Source organism: Anabrus simplex, chromosome 1 (assembly GCF_040414725.1).
Source record: "Anabrus simplex isolate iqAnaSimp1 chromosome 1, ASM4041472v1, whole genome shotgun sequence".
Lineage (NCBI taxonomy): Eukaryota > Metazoa > Arthropoda > Insecta > Orthoptera > Tettigoniidae > Anabrus > Anabrus simplex.
Window position 1 is genome coordinate 131,233,528 of NC_090265.1, and position 19,979 is coordinate 131,253,506.

Sequence of the window (19,979 nt, forward strand, 5' to 3'; positions counted from 1 at the left end):
GCTCAACAAGTGCTAAATTTGGTTTAAGGAACTCAATACAGGCTTAGATGAAATATGTATTGCTTTTGTGTACCTCTCCAGTACTACAGTATTACTCCGTGATGCACAATTACAACTTCTGACAGTTCAGTTCGTGAATCATAAGTATTATTTGTGAGGGTTTTTTTTCCCCCCCCCATTTACTTGTCTAAGATTTCGTCTCTTCATAGAAAGGAATGTTGAAAAGTATAAGGCACAGACTGGTAAGAGAAAATAAAAATTGGGGGATTGTTTCTCTGTAATCCATTGGAGCTTATAAAATCATAGTTTAACTTTCCTTGGCACTTGTTAGCTGTAATTGCTGGTCCCTTTTTCCTACAATGTTATTTATAATGCTATTTTACACTAAAGTACGAGGATATAATAAATTTATAGCTGTAATTGCTGATCCCTTTTTTCTACAATATTATTTATAATAAATTTATTATGAAAGTAGTTTCTTATCCTGGAGACTACAGTCCGTAATAACAAAATTACAAAGTCAGAGTAGGCATTGATATATTAGGATGAGATTTTTGTTTATTTTAGGTTATTTTTAAAGGCGTTTGTTTGGTGGGACGATATGCTATTTTTTTAAGTGAAGACAAGATAGGACTTTATTAAGGAAAGTTCCAAATTTCAAATTCTTGGGTATTTAGACAGAAATAAACGTGCATATTTTCTTAATATTGAGCGTGTGTGATGGAAATATTATTCTGGCATTTTACTGCAATATACCATTCCAAAAGAAATGAGTAACTAATATTGTAGAATAAGTCATAGCATGAATCAGCTGTTTATCTTCGTATTCCATTCATTGAATTAGCTTATGCTTGGCTCATTTATCGTAATGTCGTATTTTAAGGTAACTTGTCCAGCAAAGATTCAAAGAAATAATATTCCTGTGAATTTCTTAATGCTACTATGTTATTTTTCAGTTAATTTCTTTGATGCTAGGAAATTACTCAGTTATCATCACCCATTCTGCCCTTTCGTGATCCTCGCGTATGTTCCACGATAGTCTGACATACCTTGGTGTGCCATTAGGAATCAGTTGCCGCTAACGATATTCGGCCGCCAAACTTCATTGTTACGAAATTGCAAACTCTGCATGAATTGTTAAAATTATGTCAAAAGAAACGAAGTTATTCATTTTGAAGGAAATAGAAAGAATGAAACATTTGTTTCGGTGCATTCAGCGAGATTCTGAAGAAACAAGACAAAGTAAATGGTTGGATGGAAATATTTGACTTGGGAAAAGCTCGTGGAGCTTTTGAGGGTGAATGTTGGACGTATGTAAGGGATATTCTGCTCATTAATGTTTCCAGGAATGTCCTTCTTGGAACATGTTTGTTCAGTATTTTCAGGCCAATGAACAATTTCAGGAAATTTTATATAATTTATTGCAGCTACCACAGAATGTATTGACCTACAGACCGAAGATTTTGCCATCCCCACGCATATCTCCAATGCCATGGTACTGACCACCCTTTATTTCTCTTCGTAGGATGTATTAACCTATGCCCAATATCTATCAAAAGTTCTTCCACTTGTATTGTGCATAACCTAAAACATTTGTTGTATTGAAATACAGTGTTAAAATGGAAGTTTATTCTTTCCCTGTACAGACGGTAGTTTTCATTTTCATTACCATGGATTGTGGCGTCATTTAGTAAATTCAGAGGCTTGCTGACTGAACACTGAAAGGCATAACAGTCTATAATGATAATGTATGTATGTACCATTACTATCACTACTGCTAGACCACATATTTATCAAAATGTATCTGAAATAAGCATATTTAAATAGCAGTAGTACATTTATGTACTAATGTCCTTTCACTGGTAGAGAATACTTCCCAATTCACTGGTAAGTTACTTTCGTGGAACACACCCATAAAAATTCACTGGTAATTTGTAAGTATGGAGTAGTAAAGTACAACTGTAGAAAATTCTTTTGTGGAACAGAAAATGTGGTATTTGTACTAGTTACTAGAGAATTTACTTGTAATGTACAAGACCATACTTTTGTGGAATGGGCCCCTGAAAGACAGAGCTGTGTTCTTAGTTCCTGTGGAGTGAAACACCTTGTAACAGTTTTTGTCCTTATGTAGACACAATGCCACTCCACATTTCTCACACATGACGTATGTTTGTGCTTTGCAGCTCGGCAATTTGCTCCTTACTGTAGTAGGGTTCCAAATGGGTAAATGGTTTATCTGATCAAAATCGTCACAATAAATATTGTGGTTGCATGCACGAGGAATTTTCCTACAAAGTCGTTCCAAGTCTGCAGGCAGAATTGGAGCTTGTTGGCCCTTGCATTCTTTTCTCAGCATGTTCTACAGCTAGAGATGATGATCTCCTACGCTTGCTGTAGTCTTGATGCCTATTGTGCACAGGGTTCTTGCAAGCTCAAGATGGAAGTCCACTAGTTTCATTGAGGAATTTGTTTGTTCACTCATGACTTGTCAATGAAGCAGCCATGCATTAATGACTGCAATGTCAAGAAGGTGATAGAACAGCCTCATGTACCATTTGCGTGTTCTCATGGTGCTTCTATATTGTCCAATTAGACTGTCAAGGAGGTGTACACCACCAGTGTGTGGGTTGTAGTCCCTTACTACTGCTGGACACTTTATTCTGATCACTTTTTTCTCTTTTCTGTCATACGTCTGCAGTTCGTGCTCTGGTTCTTTTCCTACATATGATGAAAGAAACATAACACACTTGTTGTCCTTCCGCATAGTATTGGAAATGTCTGCACCATCTAAATGAGCTACATATTCGGCAGAGTTTCCCCTCTCTTCTCCCTTCATGTCTTGATCATTTGGTAGCTTACATTTAGCGATTCTGTTCCTTCTGGCTGTGCCAAGAGAGTATATGCCATGTTTAGCCAAGAACACAACTAGTGGAACTGAAGTATAAAAATCGTCAAAATAAATCTTGTGGTTGCCTCCACGAGGAATTTCCCTACAAGGTCGTACAACAATGTTGCCATTCGTGCCAAGGTCTGGTTCACTGCTTAGTCTCTTCTCTCCACAGTTCTCAGTACCAGTATAGATTATAAATTTATATGCAAAGCCCGACACCCCACATAAAACAAAGATCTTTTACCCCCACTTATGAGGTTTTAGAGGCATGTACTGTTTTAAATGATGCCTGGCTGTTATAGCGCAGATTTGTTCATCAACAGACAGCCTTTCTTCAAATGGTACATCAAGAAATGTATTTTCTAATACTGAAATCACAGCGGGTAGTTTATGAAGTTTGTCTGTAACCTGGGGTAGTTCTATCAGTGCCTTGTGTGGAGTCATCATTGAAATGAATAAATGAACGAATTTTCTCGAATATATTGAGTGACATACAGTTCTGAACAATTTCGAGTCCAATATTGTCGTACATTAGAGCCCTTAGAAACAGAAGTATGGGTACATATTCCTCTGAATCTATAAAGATCTACTTCTGATATCCCGAAAGGCTTGTTGGGATCTTTCTGTCTACTGTATCGAATGGTCTCGGAAACAATGTGAGTAATAAGTTCATTAGAAAGGAAAAATTTTAAAAATTGGTAAGGAGTCTGTAAATCGACGACAACTCCAGGAAGCTCTGTTTTTCCTCGAAATTCCACCATTCCTTCAGGCAAACTAATGCATTTCTTTTTCCATACTGGCACAATCTTTTCTGTCCTAGTATTTCCTGATATACTGGGTAAATTACCTGAACTTTCATGAATATCTGTATTTTGAGGAGAAATCTGGAGCATTTCTGGGACTGTGCTATCTTGAGACCTGAAGAGTAACTGAACTGTTTGTTGGTTCATCAATTTCAGCAGATGCGATGTCACACACTACCTCTACATCGTATTCACCCAGCCGATTCTTCAAATCATTATCTGAGACTTGTGTAATTTCATTGAAAGATGTAAAATCAGTAGAATGCACTGAAGTATCATGGTTAACAATGTGACAGTCCCTATCTTGATCAGTTTCGGCATCACTTTCGTCTAAGTCATCATCACTATCACTTGGAATACTGGCTAACATCAGGCGAATATATTCATCATCCCCTAAATCTCATTTTCTTGACATCTGAAATAGGTCAAAGTAAATATGCTTTACCTTGAAACACAATGTTACTATACCAGAAAATGAGGGAAACCGTCACATGAAACTGTAAAGGAGATGTTCCAAAAAGAATCTATCAACCTAACCTATATTGGCCATCTTGCAGGTAATGCATGATGTCCCATTTATGAGTCAATCACCGTTTTGAAAGTTATTCGGAGATACATCTGTTTCCACAAATTCCTCTAGTTTTAAAATACTCTCCAGTAATCAACCATAATTCAAATATTTTTCTGTACAATATACTTTCAACAAATTACTTCCAATGTGCAATGTAACATACAGCAATCTACCACGAACAAAACATCTTGAGGTCAGGGCAATACGACTGTAAATAGATCACATCCAAAAAGATTGCAATGCTGTGAAAGATAGAATACTACAGGGGAATGATGCAGAAATGAATCACAATGTGAAATTGCAGCTAGGAGAAAACTGTATTATATTACCATGGAAAGAAAGTTGTGATCCATATATGCATAGTCTTTCTTTCCTATTTGCTTTACATCACACCGACACATGTCTTATGGCAACGATGGGATAGGAAAGGCCTAGAAATGGGATAGAAGCGGCCGTGGCCTTAATTAAGGTACAGTCCCAGCATTTGTCTGGTGTGAAAATGGAAAACCATCTTCAGGGCTGCCGACAGTGGGGTTCGAACCCACTATCTCCCGATTACTCCGCACTTAAGCGACTGCAGCTATTGAGCTCGGTCATATATGCATCAGTATGCACTGTAGGGTTAAGCTAAGGTCTTGTAAGCTCCAATGGATAACAGATAAACATTTGCAATTGAAATTAAACTTTAATCGCCAATGTCCGATTGTTTCACGTGATAAAATTCATTTTTGGGTCCGTATTGAAAATATTTGTTAAATAACACTTGTATGTTTTATTATTCATCAAACTATTCAATACAATTCAATTTTGATGAAACACTGCCCTAATTTTTAACATGAATTTAATATATTAGATGTACATGTTTCGCCTATCAATAGTAGGCGTCATCAGCCACATTTTTCACCTTAGGATAGATCACGTACCTGATTGGAAATAATTTATGGATGCTGTTAAAAATTATGTCGTTTAAAATGTATTGGAGATTGTTGAACAACTATTACGATATAACATGTAGTATGCTATTACTTGACAATATTTGTGATAATATTGGAGTCTAAAAACATAATTATTTAACGATTATGACATTTTAAAAGATATTACAATAAAGATTAAAAATCAGAAAAGGGCCGATGACCTTCGATGTTAGGCCCCTTAAAACAACAAGCAGCAAAAATCAGAAAACACATTCCTTTAGTTGTCAGATGGCGTATTGTTAAAAACTTACGGAAAGTTGAGCAATGGTTATGGTTGTTGGGTCTTGAAGTTAATAAATATTTACATTTATTTGCTTATACATTTTGAAGACATTTCATATGGCCTGGTTCCCTTTGAGATAATAGAAGTTGGAAATGTCGGTGCCGTAGGCTATGTTAAAGCCTTAGTAGGGGTCATTAGACCATCTTCCTTGATGTGGTAAGTTTGTAATGGGTATGGCTCTTTGCTGTTGGACGTGTTGAGGTCGAAGCATTCATAAATTATTTCCAATCAGGGACCTGATCTATCCTAAGGTGAAAAATGTGGATGATGATGCCTACTATTGATAGGCGAAACATGTACCATCTAATATATTAATTTCATGTTAACAATTTTGATAAGGACGATGTCCTAATTTTTAAAATTGTATTGAATAGGTGGATGAACAATAAAACATACATGTGTTATTTAACGTTCGATTGTTCGGATGTTCCAGAAAAAAAAAGTATTTTCCAAAGTTATTTATTTGTTTTAATAATGTATAATACATGTTTTGGACTAATATTGGATTAAATAAGACTATAAAGACTATATACAACAAGTTTAGTTGAGGAACTTGCTGCCGAGTGGCTTGTTGACCAAGCGGCAATTCAGCTCCCGCGGGCGGACAACGAACCAGTTGCTTTTTATCCGGGCAAAAAAAAAAAAAGTATGCAACTGTTTCTGTATGCAGAAAGATTACTACTAGTCATGGTGGTAAATGGAAAAAGACCAGATATGTTTGTAAACAGTGTAAAGAAGGGGTGTACACCCTTTGTGCCTTCCTAAGCACATTTGCTAGAACACATCATGAACATGTGTTATTAGTAGGGAGCGGATTTTTATGTGCTAAAAATGTGAAAAATATTTATTTTTTATGTGCTGAAAAACTTTAAAATATGTGATAAAAAATTGAAATTATTTCCCATTAAATATCACGTAACTACTCGCGCTCAAGAAGTAAATAAGTATGTTTTTTATTAGAATCTGGTGCTACCAAACGTGCTCCTTAAGACAAAATGGTGTCTGTGTATGGAAACATGCTGTATGGTATATTAATATTTGATATGCCAGAGTAGATATTATGAATGGTTATTTTTTTTTTGAAGGTAATGTTTTGTTTAAATATGGCAAAAGCAACCTATCATCTTCGAAAAAATAGTACCAGTTCGTACTCGCCCATCACACGCTGGAATATTAGTTGCTAGAAGTAGTCTCAGAATTGCAGTGAACAACAAAGGTCATCTCCAAATTGTCCATCACAAATGCATGCCGATTATCTCTTAAAGAATGCCTTATACTGCGAAAACGATCGCTCCACATCACAGCAAGTCAGTTAAAGAGAGGAATATCACCAAGAATAATGCCATCAATTTTGCCAACATGAGCACCATCTAATACATTAGAAAATTTGCACATTGTTTGAAATCCTCTGTTTTCCTGAACAAATTTTGATATTTGACCTTTAACAGTCCCTGTACCTGCGAAGCCGGGAGTGAATCTAATTTATTTTCAATAGCGCGCACTTCCTTCACTGTTTCGGACAACAGGTTAGTGGATTTTTCAAGTATGTCTATAGTTTTACACAAGAAGCTTAGATTGGCAGATATGAACGCCAAATCATTTTTCAAAGAGCTGTCTTTTAGTATCTCTTGAAGAATCTCAATTGACGACCCGTCGTTTTTATTTAGCACGTTCACAACGGATACAAAACTTTTGAAATTGTCTGCGTAGTATACCACAGCGCTAAGCCAGGTACCCCACCGCGTAACAATAGGCAGAGCAGGAAGCGCAAGATCCGGGTTTTTCTCTTTAAAGAGATCGATTCATGAGGGTGCTTTTATGAAGACTTTTTTGCCATTAGACACTAATTTATCCACTTGAGGATACTGAGCTTGCACAGTTTCACATAACCTGTGTAGAGCATGAACAACGCAAGTTACTTGTATCATTTTCGGAAACCTCACAGGAAGGCATTCGGCTGCCTTTTTCATGTAAGCTGCAGTGTCAGTAAGGAAAAGCAATACATGGTCGTGTTTTATACCTTTTGGCCAAAGTAAGTGCATGGCTTCATTGAATAACCTAGCTAAAGTGACATGGTTTACAGCAAGCAGTTTTGTCATTCTTCAACACACCATCATCATCATTTCCTACTTTTCTGCCACTTGAATCGGTGGTTTCGTCAATGCTCACCCACAGTTTTTCGGGATCACATACTGCCCGAATTCTTCGTAAAGTTTCTTTGTAACATTCCTTAATGTGGATTCATCTGGAGGTTCAAAATTAATGTACTTTGTTGGGAAATTTCTCAGTCCCGGATGATTTATTTTACCAAGGGGAATGTCGGCGCAAACAAATGCTCTGCACACATCTGAATAATACAGGGAATTTTTAGATGGGCCTGCATTTGACGTAGCTGGTTCAGCTATTAGTAATTGTCGCGAACGCACATGCGAAGCAGCCGCAGTAGGCTTATTTCCAGACAAATGCTGGATTACTTGAACGTTGATCTGCACGTACTGTTTTACCACACGGTTGGCAAAATAATACTTTTCCATCGGTAGTGAAAATGCTTGTAAATTCCACTACATATTGTTGAAGACGCGACCTTGTACTCGACTTCTCTTTTGGCATTATTTTGCAGGTTACGACACACGCATTTACGGTGAATCACTGTTTCAATAAAGAGAATAGCAGCGGACACTGAAGGAAATATGTCTTATAAATCCATACAAAATCACATGACCACGGGAATGATATATGGACCCGAACAGCTAACCTTACTCTTAGGAGTGATGAAATTCCACTACCTAATGGTGGGACAATATTCTTCCGAGTCTCCCATGTCGTAACGGAATTACGTCACCTTATCTCTCCGTGATTGCCTTTCGCTGATATTCTATAAACAAAACCCGAGAGGGCTGACTGATAGAGTTGGAATGACATCATGCAAGGAAACATCTTGTGCAGCAAATCAAATCTCTTGTCTAAATGTAACGACGTAGCCAGTTACCAGCAAGTTTTAGAACTTACGGAGGGAAGTCCATAAATAGCCGAAACATTCAGATACATTATGTTAAATACGCTGTTAAAAACAATACCGTAATTGTAAAATGAAAATATGAGCATTGTTTTATAACACAGAAGCATTTTATATTTTATTGATCAACAAATATTGCCGATTTATGTGCTTATTATAGATTTCCTTAAAATATGTATTTACATTTTAAAAATGTGAAAATGTGTGTTTTTATGTGAAATAAGATTCAGTTTTTGCACTTGGGGTTGCACAATAGGAATAATGAACTTCGTAACTTGCGTTAAAACTTACGCAAAAAAAATGTAATTACATAAAAATCCGCTCCCTAGTTATTAGTAAAAATAGTTTCTTGTATCATATTTTTAAGGCAAAAATTGACTTTCTGAGTGTTAAGTTTGTGTGAAATAGACTAATAATTTTTTTTTTTTTACACTTAAGACTAACAAGGAACTTCAGCATTTACATATAATGTAAGATTAGAGAATTTCATGTAAATTTAGTGATGACAATAATAATAACAAAAATATTGTAACTGTAATATTGTACATAAAACTACTTATTTTTATATATGGCTTAGGAAACACCACCTCTGTAAGATTATGCACTTTTTGATAAAAAGTATTTTTTTCTTAACATTGTTTGATCATGCAAAACTTTTTTTCAAGGAAAGAAAATACTTATTTGAATTTCCACTTCATAAAATAAAAGTTTATAAAATAAAGGTGCATTAATTTACATCAATAAAATGCCCGAAGCTTTACCTTCAAAACAAAAAAATGTCCATCCAATTTACATAAATTGAAAGTAAGTTATTACAAATAATTTACTGCAAGGTAAAAAGTGCTCATTGTTAGGCCCCTTTAATAACAAGCATCATCAGAAGTGCTCATTAGGCCTTGGCGGTATAGGACATGGACACTGCATATGAGGCTGGTGGTCAAAGGGTTAAATCATGGTTTCCTTCTGGGAACTTAATTTTTTATGTCCTTCTTTGTTTAATAGTGTACAGTATATTTTTATTGCTTGTTTAGTTATGTTTTGTTTTACAGGTATGTTGTTAGTATAATATTTATATTGAATATTTGTGTTCAACAGACTGTAAAGATTTTAAATTAAATTTACAGTGCAAGTAGTCCTTTGATATTTACTTCATAATGATCCATATTCACAAGTGTTAAACATTAAATGGGGTAGGAGTGGGTGCAGCTATTTAATGCAAAACTATCAATGACAATATAATGTTGAATGTTTGTAGTTTAATCGTTAATCATCAATCAGTCACCATTGTTCTGCATTTAGAGCAGTTGCCCAGGTGGCAGATGTCTTATGTAGCCTTTTCTTAAATAATCACAAAGAATGTCAAAATTTATTGAACATCTCCCTTGGTAAATTATTCTAATCCCTAACTTCTCTTCCTATAAACAAATATTTGCCCTAGTTTGTCCTCTTGAATTCCAACTTTTATCTTCATATTGTGATCTTTCCCACTTTTATAAACACCACCATTCGTCTGTCATTCCATGCTACTTTACCACTGACAGCTTGGAACATACCGCTTAGTCTAGCAGCTTGTCTCCTTTCTCCCAAGTCTTACCAGCCCAAACTTGTACGCTCTTTTTTTTGTCTGAAATCATCCAGAACGAAACGAGCTGCTTTCCTTACGATTTTATCCAGTTCTTGAATCAAGTAAAATCAAGTTAAATTGCTAAGCTTTGATCAAAATAATTGTTTTACCATCCTGTCTGATTCTTTTGATTTTAGGTTCTGCTTTATGCTTATTTTCCGTTGTTTTTTAAATGCAAACTGCTGTTTATTCATGCAGTGTCTGTGTGGTGACTTCTCTGTTGTAGGTTTGACAAGGAGGACAGGGAGGCTGAGGATAGTGAGGCTGAAGAGGATGAAGTTAATGGGAATGACAGTGGTGAGTGATAATTTTAAAGCACATTTATGTCTTAAAGAAGAAAGATACCATCAGTAATTGACCAATCTGTAATCTGTTGTAGATGATGAAGAAGACCTAGATGAAGATGACGACGATTTGGATGAGGAAGACCTGGGTTTAGATGCTGTTTATAAAGAGCATTTGGAGGTTTGTAAAGTGGTTTCTTTTCTTTATTTTCTTCAGCTTTTAACGTTATTGGCTTAGTGAACATTGGATGGTGAAGGTTTCATGATTCTCTCGACACGGCAGAATACCTCTTTAATACCTCTTTGTATGCAATAAGTTTCATTGCTAGGACCGTATTGATGGATATGTCTTGCATTTTTGCAAATTTTAATTTATTCTTCCACTTACCATATTTTGTTGCGCATTAGACCCTTTTATCTCACCGCTTTTATGGCCACAAAACATAGGAGGTTGGGTCCCAGTATGTGGTAGCTTCCCATTTTGTGCATTGACTTCTGTGCACAAAGAACTATAAATCGTACATGTATGCATTCTGTACTATCTTTTAACAAAATTAGTATTGTATTCAGTGTCTTACTGTACTGGCTGTTTGCATTGGGAGGCGGTATTCCCAAATTTTAAAACTGATGAAAGCAATAAATGGTTAACACTTGACTTTTAGGCCTTCATATAGGTACTGTAAATATAATCAGTTTTATTTACTCTCATGTCATGTCATTCGTTTATCACGTTAACTCTTATGAGTTTGACAACAGGAACGGCATCTGGTCGTAAAAGTCGCTACGAAGATTCATCTAACTTCATACTCGGCCCCGTAGAGAGAAAAAGGATAAGGTTTTGGACATGCAGTTTTATTTATTGTAATATGCAATATTAATTTTTTAAAAACCAAAAGACCTTACCAGGTGTATGCATAAGTCTCTTCCGGCTTCACTAAGAGATGGGGCCAGCGAACATTACGCACTGCATGCATTTGACACATACGTCAGTTTGTTAGTCGGACAACCTACCAACACACACATCCTGGGCTTCAAGCCCTCGCTTTACTTTTCCTGAGCTCCTAGCTCAAATTTACAAAATGAGCACAAGTTTACACAAGGACAGAAATCCCCTAATTCAAAGAGCACTTGCTCCCAAAATTACAACATCTAGTCTTCAAGAGGCATTCATTAATCTTACAAAACTTTGAAAAAGAGCAAACCGGCTCTCAGTTTTCCAAACCTACTCCAGGCTACATCAACTTACAATTTCTGGCCTCTCAAGGCACAACTTACAATTGGAAAATGATTATACGGGGGTATTTAATACCCAACCTACTGGGCCTTCATGGAAAAAGAGCAACAGTTAAATAAATGGCCCGAACACAAAATGGAGGCGAATACTTTCACTCCTAGATATGAACACTTAAAACTTGAGGGGCACTAGGCCGATAAAACAGGGGCTATTCCCAGACTACTGAGGTGACTCGTATAGAAATTACATTACCACGTTACAGAATGAAAAACAGTTATGAAACGTAGTCGCCTCAAACCAAGATGAAGGGGAGCTCGAGAGGGTACCTAACTCTCTATACCCGATTTACTGTTAAAGATTTAATGTTTTTACATTTGCCGGCAGAAGTTACATTTTTAGGAAAGTAGGTTGCATAGTTAACAATTTGGACCGTTCCCTCGGGTTAACCGGCGGTGTTAGCAAGAAGGAAAAATGTAATTATGTGGCCATACCTTGTAGCAGTTCTAGTTGCCGACAAAAAGGCCTCCTGCTTAACACACACCCTCAGATAGATGTCGATCAATTGGCCAAGAGACGTGAAAAGCCGCAGTTTATAAACCCTCGGGGAAGGTTAGAGATCATTCAGGAATGAACCAACCACACCCTCTCACTTTAATTGGTCCAATTCAAAGTTACACTTCAGGATCGAACAAGAAGCCAGTGATTGGTAGAAAATTAATTACAGAAATTAGGGATTGGCTAGATTCAAAACTGGCGGAAAGGAAAATAAGATATTGCCAACCCAAAAATAAATGAACATCAAGCAGTAAAAAAAACTTATGAATACCAAACTTCTTGAAATCATAAGTTCTTTCACTTCGCACCAGGGTGCATGATCATAGTTTTTTGTAGCGTCATCTGTGGAAAAATGTCCAAATTTCTTGATGAATGGCAAACAAAACGAGGAGAAATTCACTCAGGTTAGGTAACTACATAATAACAGAATTACATAATATTTTAGTGGTGACATCTTCTAAGTTGTAGTTTCAGTTTCACTGTTTTACCAATAGAGGAGTTCATTTAGGCGCAGAATTTAAATGCGCAGCGTTGGGGTGTACCTCCCGGTACATTTATTATTGTTTTTGTTGTTAGGTCCGTTTACGAGTAAAAGCATTAGTTATGATTGAGTTGTTTCTAATACGTCTTAAACCTATTTCTCGAAAAAATACCGATATTGACCTGTGTTACGATATATTAAATATTTGTTTATGATCTCGCCTACTATATTAATAGAAACGGCCGTAAATATTTCTTTAGTATACTCTTGTCCTCATTCCGAGGTGGTGCAGCTCTTTTTAGGCATGCCTCAGTGGAGGTCAGCTGTACGTAAGGTATTACTGCATACCAGCCTTCTTGCCATTCCTAACCCATTCGCCTCACATTTAAATACCGCTCTATGGCCGTCGTCGTCGCACTATTATTTAGAAAATCATTCAAAACCAACCAGTAAATATTTCTTTCTGAAAATTTGCATACATGATAACGAAGTAATAAACTTACCAATGCCGCTATTTTAGTACGTCTGCTGGGTGTGGTACACCTCAAAACATAAGTAGTGAGCTGCGCCACACTTTTTGCACTGCCAGCAACTTTTGCTGCTTTTACCCTGGCTGTAGCACACAACACACCTTCTTGTGACTTTTGATTTCTTCTCTGTAGGGGGAATACGCATGGGAAAGTGGGCCCATGTTTTAGCTTGTAATCTGCTTGGGGTGGTGCTTGCTGAAGGTCGACCTCGATCCGAGTACTCCAGTAACTGAACAGTCTCTGGTAGCTGCTGTGCAATGCTAGTTCAGAAGTCCCTGTAGCTCGTCTTTCTGTTAGCAGCGATCTTGTGATACACAGTGAAGGAATTGAAAATGCACTTATCTAGGAGGTAAAAGAATATTTTCCTATACCCTTTCACTGTGCGTTGCATGACGGGAAACAGAGCTGTAACCTGATCCTGAAGGTCAACACCACCCATCCCTTTCTGGTATTGAAGGCCACACCTGGGCTTTATCACTTCTTCCCTCGGGGATTGTCCTCTCTTTCGTCTGAGTTTGCCTGTCCCTGTCATGTCGGCTGATTTGTGTTTAGTGGTGAGAAAGCAAACATCCTTGTTATCTTTCCACTTCACACACAACATACTGTTGGCAGCCCACGTCTCATACTCTCCACGTTTTAGTTTCGTCTTACTGATATCGCGAGGCATATCTTTTCAGTTCAAACCGTTCCGATTACATTCATCTGCTTGTCGTGTAGCCTTTTGAATAAATCTGGGGAAGAATACCAGTTATCTAAAAACAATGTATGTCCTCGGCCTAACAAGGGTTCACACATGTTGAGAACAATGTTTGTACTTGCTGGCAGACTTGGATCCGTTACATCATCACCTACATAAATTTTGAAAGACAGACAGTAGCCAGAACTTGATTCACAAATTTTGTAAATTTTAATTCCAAACCTAGAACGTTTAGACCTATTACACTGGACATATGAAAGGCAGCCTCTGAATTTCATTAGACTTTCATCTAGAGCAATGTCTTGTGAAGGTAAATATAATTCTGAAAATTTGGAGCAGAAATGTTGTATTATAGGCCTAATCTTTCTTAGTTTGTCACTACTATCGACTTGTTCATCCTCAACAAAATGTAAAAATCGTGAAATTATAATAAATCTTCCCCTGCTGATGGTTTCAAGAAAAATAGGAGTGTTTATACACCTGTTTTTACTCCAGTATAGCTGTATTCTTGACTTTCGCACTTGTGAAATTAGTATAACTAACGCAAAATATGCCCTAATTTCATCGGGTGTAGTCTTAAACCATTTGTCATCGTCTTTCAACTTTTTTCTTGCAGGATTGCTCAACTGTTTTGCTTCATATGAATTTGTCTCGACAGATATTTTGTCAAAGGGTCCATGTATTCACAAAAAACTGAGAGTTCAGATAGTTTTCACTAACCCCACTGTATTCACTAAACTTACGTACAACAGGTTTATTGTCACTTTTTGTCCAGTTCCATTCAGTCAAGTTAGTCTGTGCCGAAATACGAGCTCGTTTCGAAAGACTCGGCACACCGTCGCTATTTGCATCATTTTCCGTGTCATCAGAACTATTATACGCATCACTAGTACTCGAACTAGGGACTTCAGGGTATATTTCGTTGTCACAAACATCACTGCCTTCAATATCACTCTCTCTCCACATGGTGGTATAGACGCGAGTGTGAGCCTCTCCAGTATTTATCTTTGTGAAGGTGTTATAAGACGGTGTTAAGTATATATCAAGTGCGCATTCAGTGGTGCTTTAACTTGTGCATGTGCAGAAGTACTTCACTTGGAAGAAGGTATCATGATTTGTAAGTAATTTGTAAAAGTTTTTTGAATTACAATGGGTAACTCACGTAAACAAGTGAAGGCTAAAGCCCGTATCGCCCAGCCCGCGAGCAGTAGTGCCACCCCACTCTCTAAAGGCAAGGACATAAACAGTGACAGCCCACGCTCTCATGTGGCAACTACTGAAACTATGCGAGAACAAGTGAAGAGCATCAACCGTCCTCGAAATTCACAGAACAGCGCTGCCAACATCTTGACCTGCGATGATCAGTGCACCCGATCGGGCACTTTGCAAACCAGCGTAAGCAGGGAGGTTATAGATACTACGGTGTCACTAACGGTGGATAACCTCATTAAGAACAGTTCACTCCTCGACGAACTTGTAGACAGAGTAGCCGATAAGGTCATACAGAGACTTAAAGAAAGTATTGATTTTAATACTGATGTAATCAGAGAATTAAAATGTGAACTCACCAAACGTGACGAGGCAATAACTGATCTTCAACGGCAGTTAGACGATAGGACAGATGAGCTGGAAAGTTATCAACGTCGGAACAGTTTACGTATATTTGGAGTACCTGAAACTTCAGGAGAAGACACGGACAAGCGCATTCAGGAGATTGCCACTCGGATCAATGTTCCACTTGATCCCGCGATGATCGACCGTTCGCACAGAGTTGGTGCCAGAAGTCACAACAAAACCAGGCCCATCATTGTGAAATTTGTTTCATACGCCTACCGAAATGCAGTCTTCAAATCAAAGAGGCTGTTAAAGAATAGTGGTATAACCATACGGGAGGACCTAACTAAGACCCGTACTGACATTCTCAAACGTGCTGTAAGCCATTTCGGACTAAATTCAGTGTGGACTATGGATGGTGTCATAATGATGCGCGTTGGTGATGTGAAACATCGAGTGAAGACAGAACGGGACCTCGAGGAACTGAAGAAACGCTACCCAGCTCCACTGAAATGATGCGGCGCGATAATTCGTATTCCTGTGCATCACTTGATTACTGGAATTACCTTGGACGAGAAGTAAAGATAATTCTGGTGAGGCTAACAATTCAAAAGTTTCTCTTTCGCAAGCATTCTATTTAGTGTAGTATATTAGTTATAATTTCTTTTACATTTAGAAATAATTGCTAACGCGATTGATTTTATACACATTTTCTACACTTTTTTATTTCACTTCATCACATAATTTCCAAATTCTTAAATTATTCTTATATTGATATAGGCTACTAACAACATCATACCTCTTGAACGATCTGTTATTTATCTATTGTGTTTAACCTTTTTTACTATATTGTACTCGTGACAAGTAATGAGTGTGTCTTATCTGACTTACTACACGGTGTTAGTGTGAGAAACACAAGAAATCTTAAGGTCATTCATATCAATTCTCAGTCTCTTGTTGACTCCTCCCATATATCTGAGTTCCGGCACATTTTTGGCAAGAGTTCGTTTGATATTATTGCAGTAAGTGAAACATTTCTCAAACCTTTAGTACCAGATTCTGCCGTCTGTCTCGATGGGTATAATATTTTCCGTAATGACAGAATAAACAGAGCCGCTGGTGGTGTTGCAGTTTACTTGAAGAACAGCATAAAATGCAGTGTACCCTACTTAGCAAATCTCCTGGAGAGTACAATAAGAAACCTGAGTACATAATCCTTGATATAGCCCTTTCAGACACTAAAATTCTTTTCGCTTGTATATATCGTCCACCAAAAGTAGGGTTCATGAATACATTCTTGAACGATATGTATTCTCATGTTATGAATTATAAATATGTATTCGTTGTGGGAGATGTTAATGCTCGTTTCGGCACTGGGACGTTTGAAAGCAATAACATACGCGATGTGCTCAACGCTTGTAACCTCGACTGCCTTCCATTCAATCCAACCTTTCATACTGCCACTTCCGATAGCACTCTTGACATAATCTCATCCAACTGCAATGAGTTGGTAGTAGAATACGGACAGGAACCAGCTGCCGGTTTTTCTGGTCATGATTTGCTATATGCTGTATTCAATTTATCCACGCCAAAACAGATTCCGAAAACAATTCTTGTTCGAGACTTCAGTAAATTTGACGTAAACAAGTTTCGTGCTGACGCTGAATTACTACCCTGGAATGTGTTTTTCCAGTCTAATGACATAGATCAAAAAGTCTCTCTCTTCAACAGCTTTGAACTTTTTCTTTATGACAAGCATGCGCCCCCAAAAAGAATTCTCGTAAAATACCAGTCAACACCATGGTTCAATAAGCGTATTAAGGAATTGATAAGTAAACGGGACAGAGCTAGGAAGAAATTTATTAAAACAAAACTTCCAGATGATTACGAGCAATTCAGGGTCTTGCGTAATGAGACAAAACAAGTCATTAGAAACGCTAAAGTGAAGTATACGTACAACATCTTCCGTAACTGTAAGAGCACCTCAGCTTCTTGGCGTGCTGCAAAATCACTTGGTATTGGAGCCAGTCACTCTCAAGATAGCCAGATGCCTGTTACTCCATCCGAATTAAGTGAATATTATATGGCATCAGTCTCTAACTTCAACTCTCCGAAAGTATCAGAAACTACCAAACGTTATAGATCTGTCACTCCAAGTAACAGAGAGAAATTCTATTTCATGTACGTACACCCTTCACAAGTAGAAAAAGCAGTCGGATCAATTCGAACTAAAGCTAAAGGTCCAGATAATATCTCAATATCCATGATTTCTAATTGCATTGACATATTTCTTCCTGCCCTTGTGCGTTTATTTAACTTCTCTCTACAGAATGGAGTGTATCCCTCAGAATGGAAGCGTGCCAATGTACGTCCTGTGCCCAAAAAGAAAATCCCAACAGTCTGTAGTGATTTTAGGCCTATCAATATCCTCTGTGCACTTAGTAAGGCATTAGAAAGAATTGTTCATGAGTAGATATGTGAATATATGTCTAAATATCACATCCTAAATCCCTACCAATCTGGCTTCAAGAAAGGCCATAGTACTACTACGGCTCTGCTGAGAGTTACGGACGATATACGCGCGGCCATCGATAAGAGACAGCTTACTATCTTATGTCTCTTTGATTTCTCTAAGGCATTTGACTCTGTTAATCATGAGTTGTTTCTTGCAAAGTTGAAGTCAATTGGTTTCTCGCAGAGTGCTCTATCTTGGTTTGAATCATATCTATCAAGTAGATCACAAAGAGTTACATTTGTTGACGGACGATCCTCTATCTGGGAATCAGTAAACTGTGGCGTACCACAAGGATCAGTCCTCGGTCCTTTATGCTTTTCTATTTATATTAATGACATTTCTGAAGTCTTTAAAAGTAGTACTTTCCATATGTATGCTGATGACTTACAAGCTTACTTCCACTTCAGTCCCACTAACACACCTTCTTGTATAATGCATTTCAACCATGATATCTCTCGATTGATCGAATGGAGCGCAAATCATAATCTCCAATTAAATGTGGCTAAGACCCAGCTTATTTGCATAGGTTACTCAAAACTCCTGAAAACTGTTGACCTCAAATCCCTCCCACCAATAAAAATTCTAGATTCAGATATCCATTATAGTGACACCGTTAACAATCTAGGACTCATTTTCGACAGAACCCTATCCTGGTCTGATCATACGTCAAATGTGATCAGAAAAGTTGTGTCATCCATGCATATTTTGAAACGTAATGTGTCATGTACACCACCTTTTATGCGGAAACTACTTGTTCAAAGTCTTATATTCCCCATAATTGACTATGGATCAGTCGTATACAACGACTTATCCGAAACTTTGAACATACAACTACAGAGGGTGCAAAACGCATGTGTTCGTTACGTGACAAATGCCAGGCGTGATGAACACATAACACCCTATTACATTCAGCTGCAATGGTTGAAACTCCATGAACGACGGGAAATCTCAGTAGCCGTTGCTACGCACAAAATTCTCAAACTGAAGACCCCACCCTACCTATATAATGCATTTAAATCTATGGAGTCAGTACATAACAGAGATAATAGGTTTACAAAAACTACCCTTCAAATTCCCCTTCATCGTACCACTAAATTTAACAAATCTTTTGTTTGCACTGCATCCCGTATCTTCAATGTCTTTAACCTTCACCGTTTCGCAAATGACAGGAACTGCACCCAACTAAAACAGTCCTTAACATCTATCTTCCTGGAGGAGTACGCAAGGGGCTGAGATCGGGTATTCTTGTGTCCAATAATAAGAAATATGTATATTTCTAAGAAAATTGTTTGTGTTTTTTATATTCCTGAGATTCTTGTAGCCTAAAATATTAAAAAATCGAATGATATGCTTTTCTACTTCTTATATGATTTATGTTTTAACTTTATTGGAATTGGTATCTGTATTTTAATTTTAAGTTTAATTTTTAGTTTAATGTTTAATTTGATATTTTAATATTCTAAAATGTAGTTAGTATATTCATAAACTTGTATTGTGTTATAAGTAGACGCTACATAAAGGGGCTTTTCAGCCTCAGTGGCATGTATATCATCATTATCAATAAATTCAAATTAAAATTAAAACACTATTAGCTTTCATATTCCTTCATCAACACCAGCACATCTGCTTGACGCCATGATAGCAACTGACAAGAGCGAATTTATATGGAAAAAGATTCTCTTATCTCATGTTCCGGAAGTGTGTGAGAACCCAGTGAAAGGGAAAAAACCGACGCCACATGTGTAAACTTCAGCTCAGAATGCATACAAGTGGTGTCTGTCGGTTAGTGACTGATCTACATGGATTGATGTACAGCTGTGCATTGTCGCGAGCAGAGCTCGTCATTTGATTTATATGCCACGAATAACTGATGAGCTAGGGTCATCAAATGATGCGATTGGGTTAAATCTCTGGCAAGACCTGGAATCGAACCCTGCTCCCCGTCCTCAGGAACGGCAGCTAATTGTG

General features: G+C 37.4%; 1 protein-coding gene across 1 annotated transcript in view; it reads left to right on the forward strand.

Moving 5' to 3' along the window:
* The window catches only part of Mapmodulin (acidic leucine-rich nuclear phosphoprotein 32 mapmodulin), a 157,267-nt gene that overhangs the window by 88,524 nt on the left and 48,764 nt on the right, over positions 1-19,979 (forward strand). The window contains exons 5-6 of the mRNA XM_067157066.2: positions 10,388-10,458; positions 10,541-10,626. Coding sequence (XP_067013167.1) covers positions 10,388-10,458; positions 10,541-10,626 — 157 coding nt within the window. The remainder of the gene's footprint in view (positions 1-10,387; positions 10,459-10,540; positions 10,627-19,979) is intronic.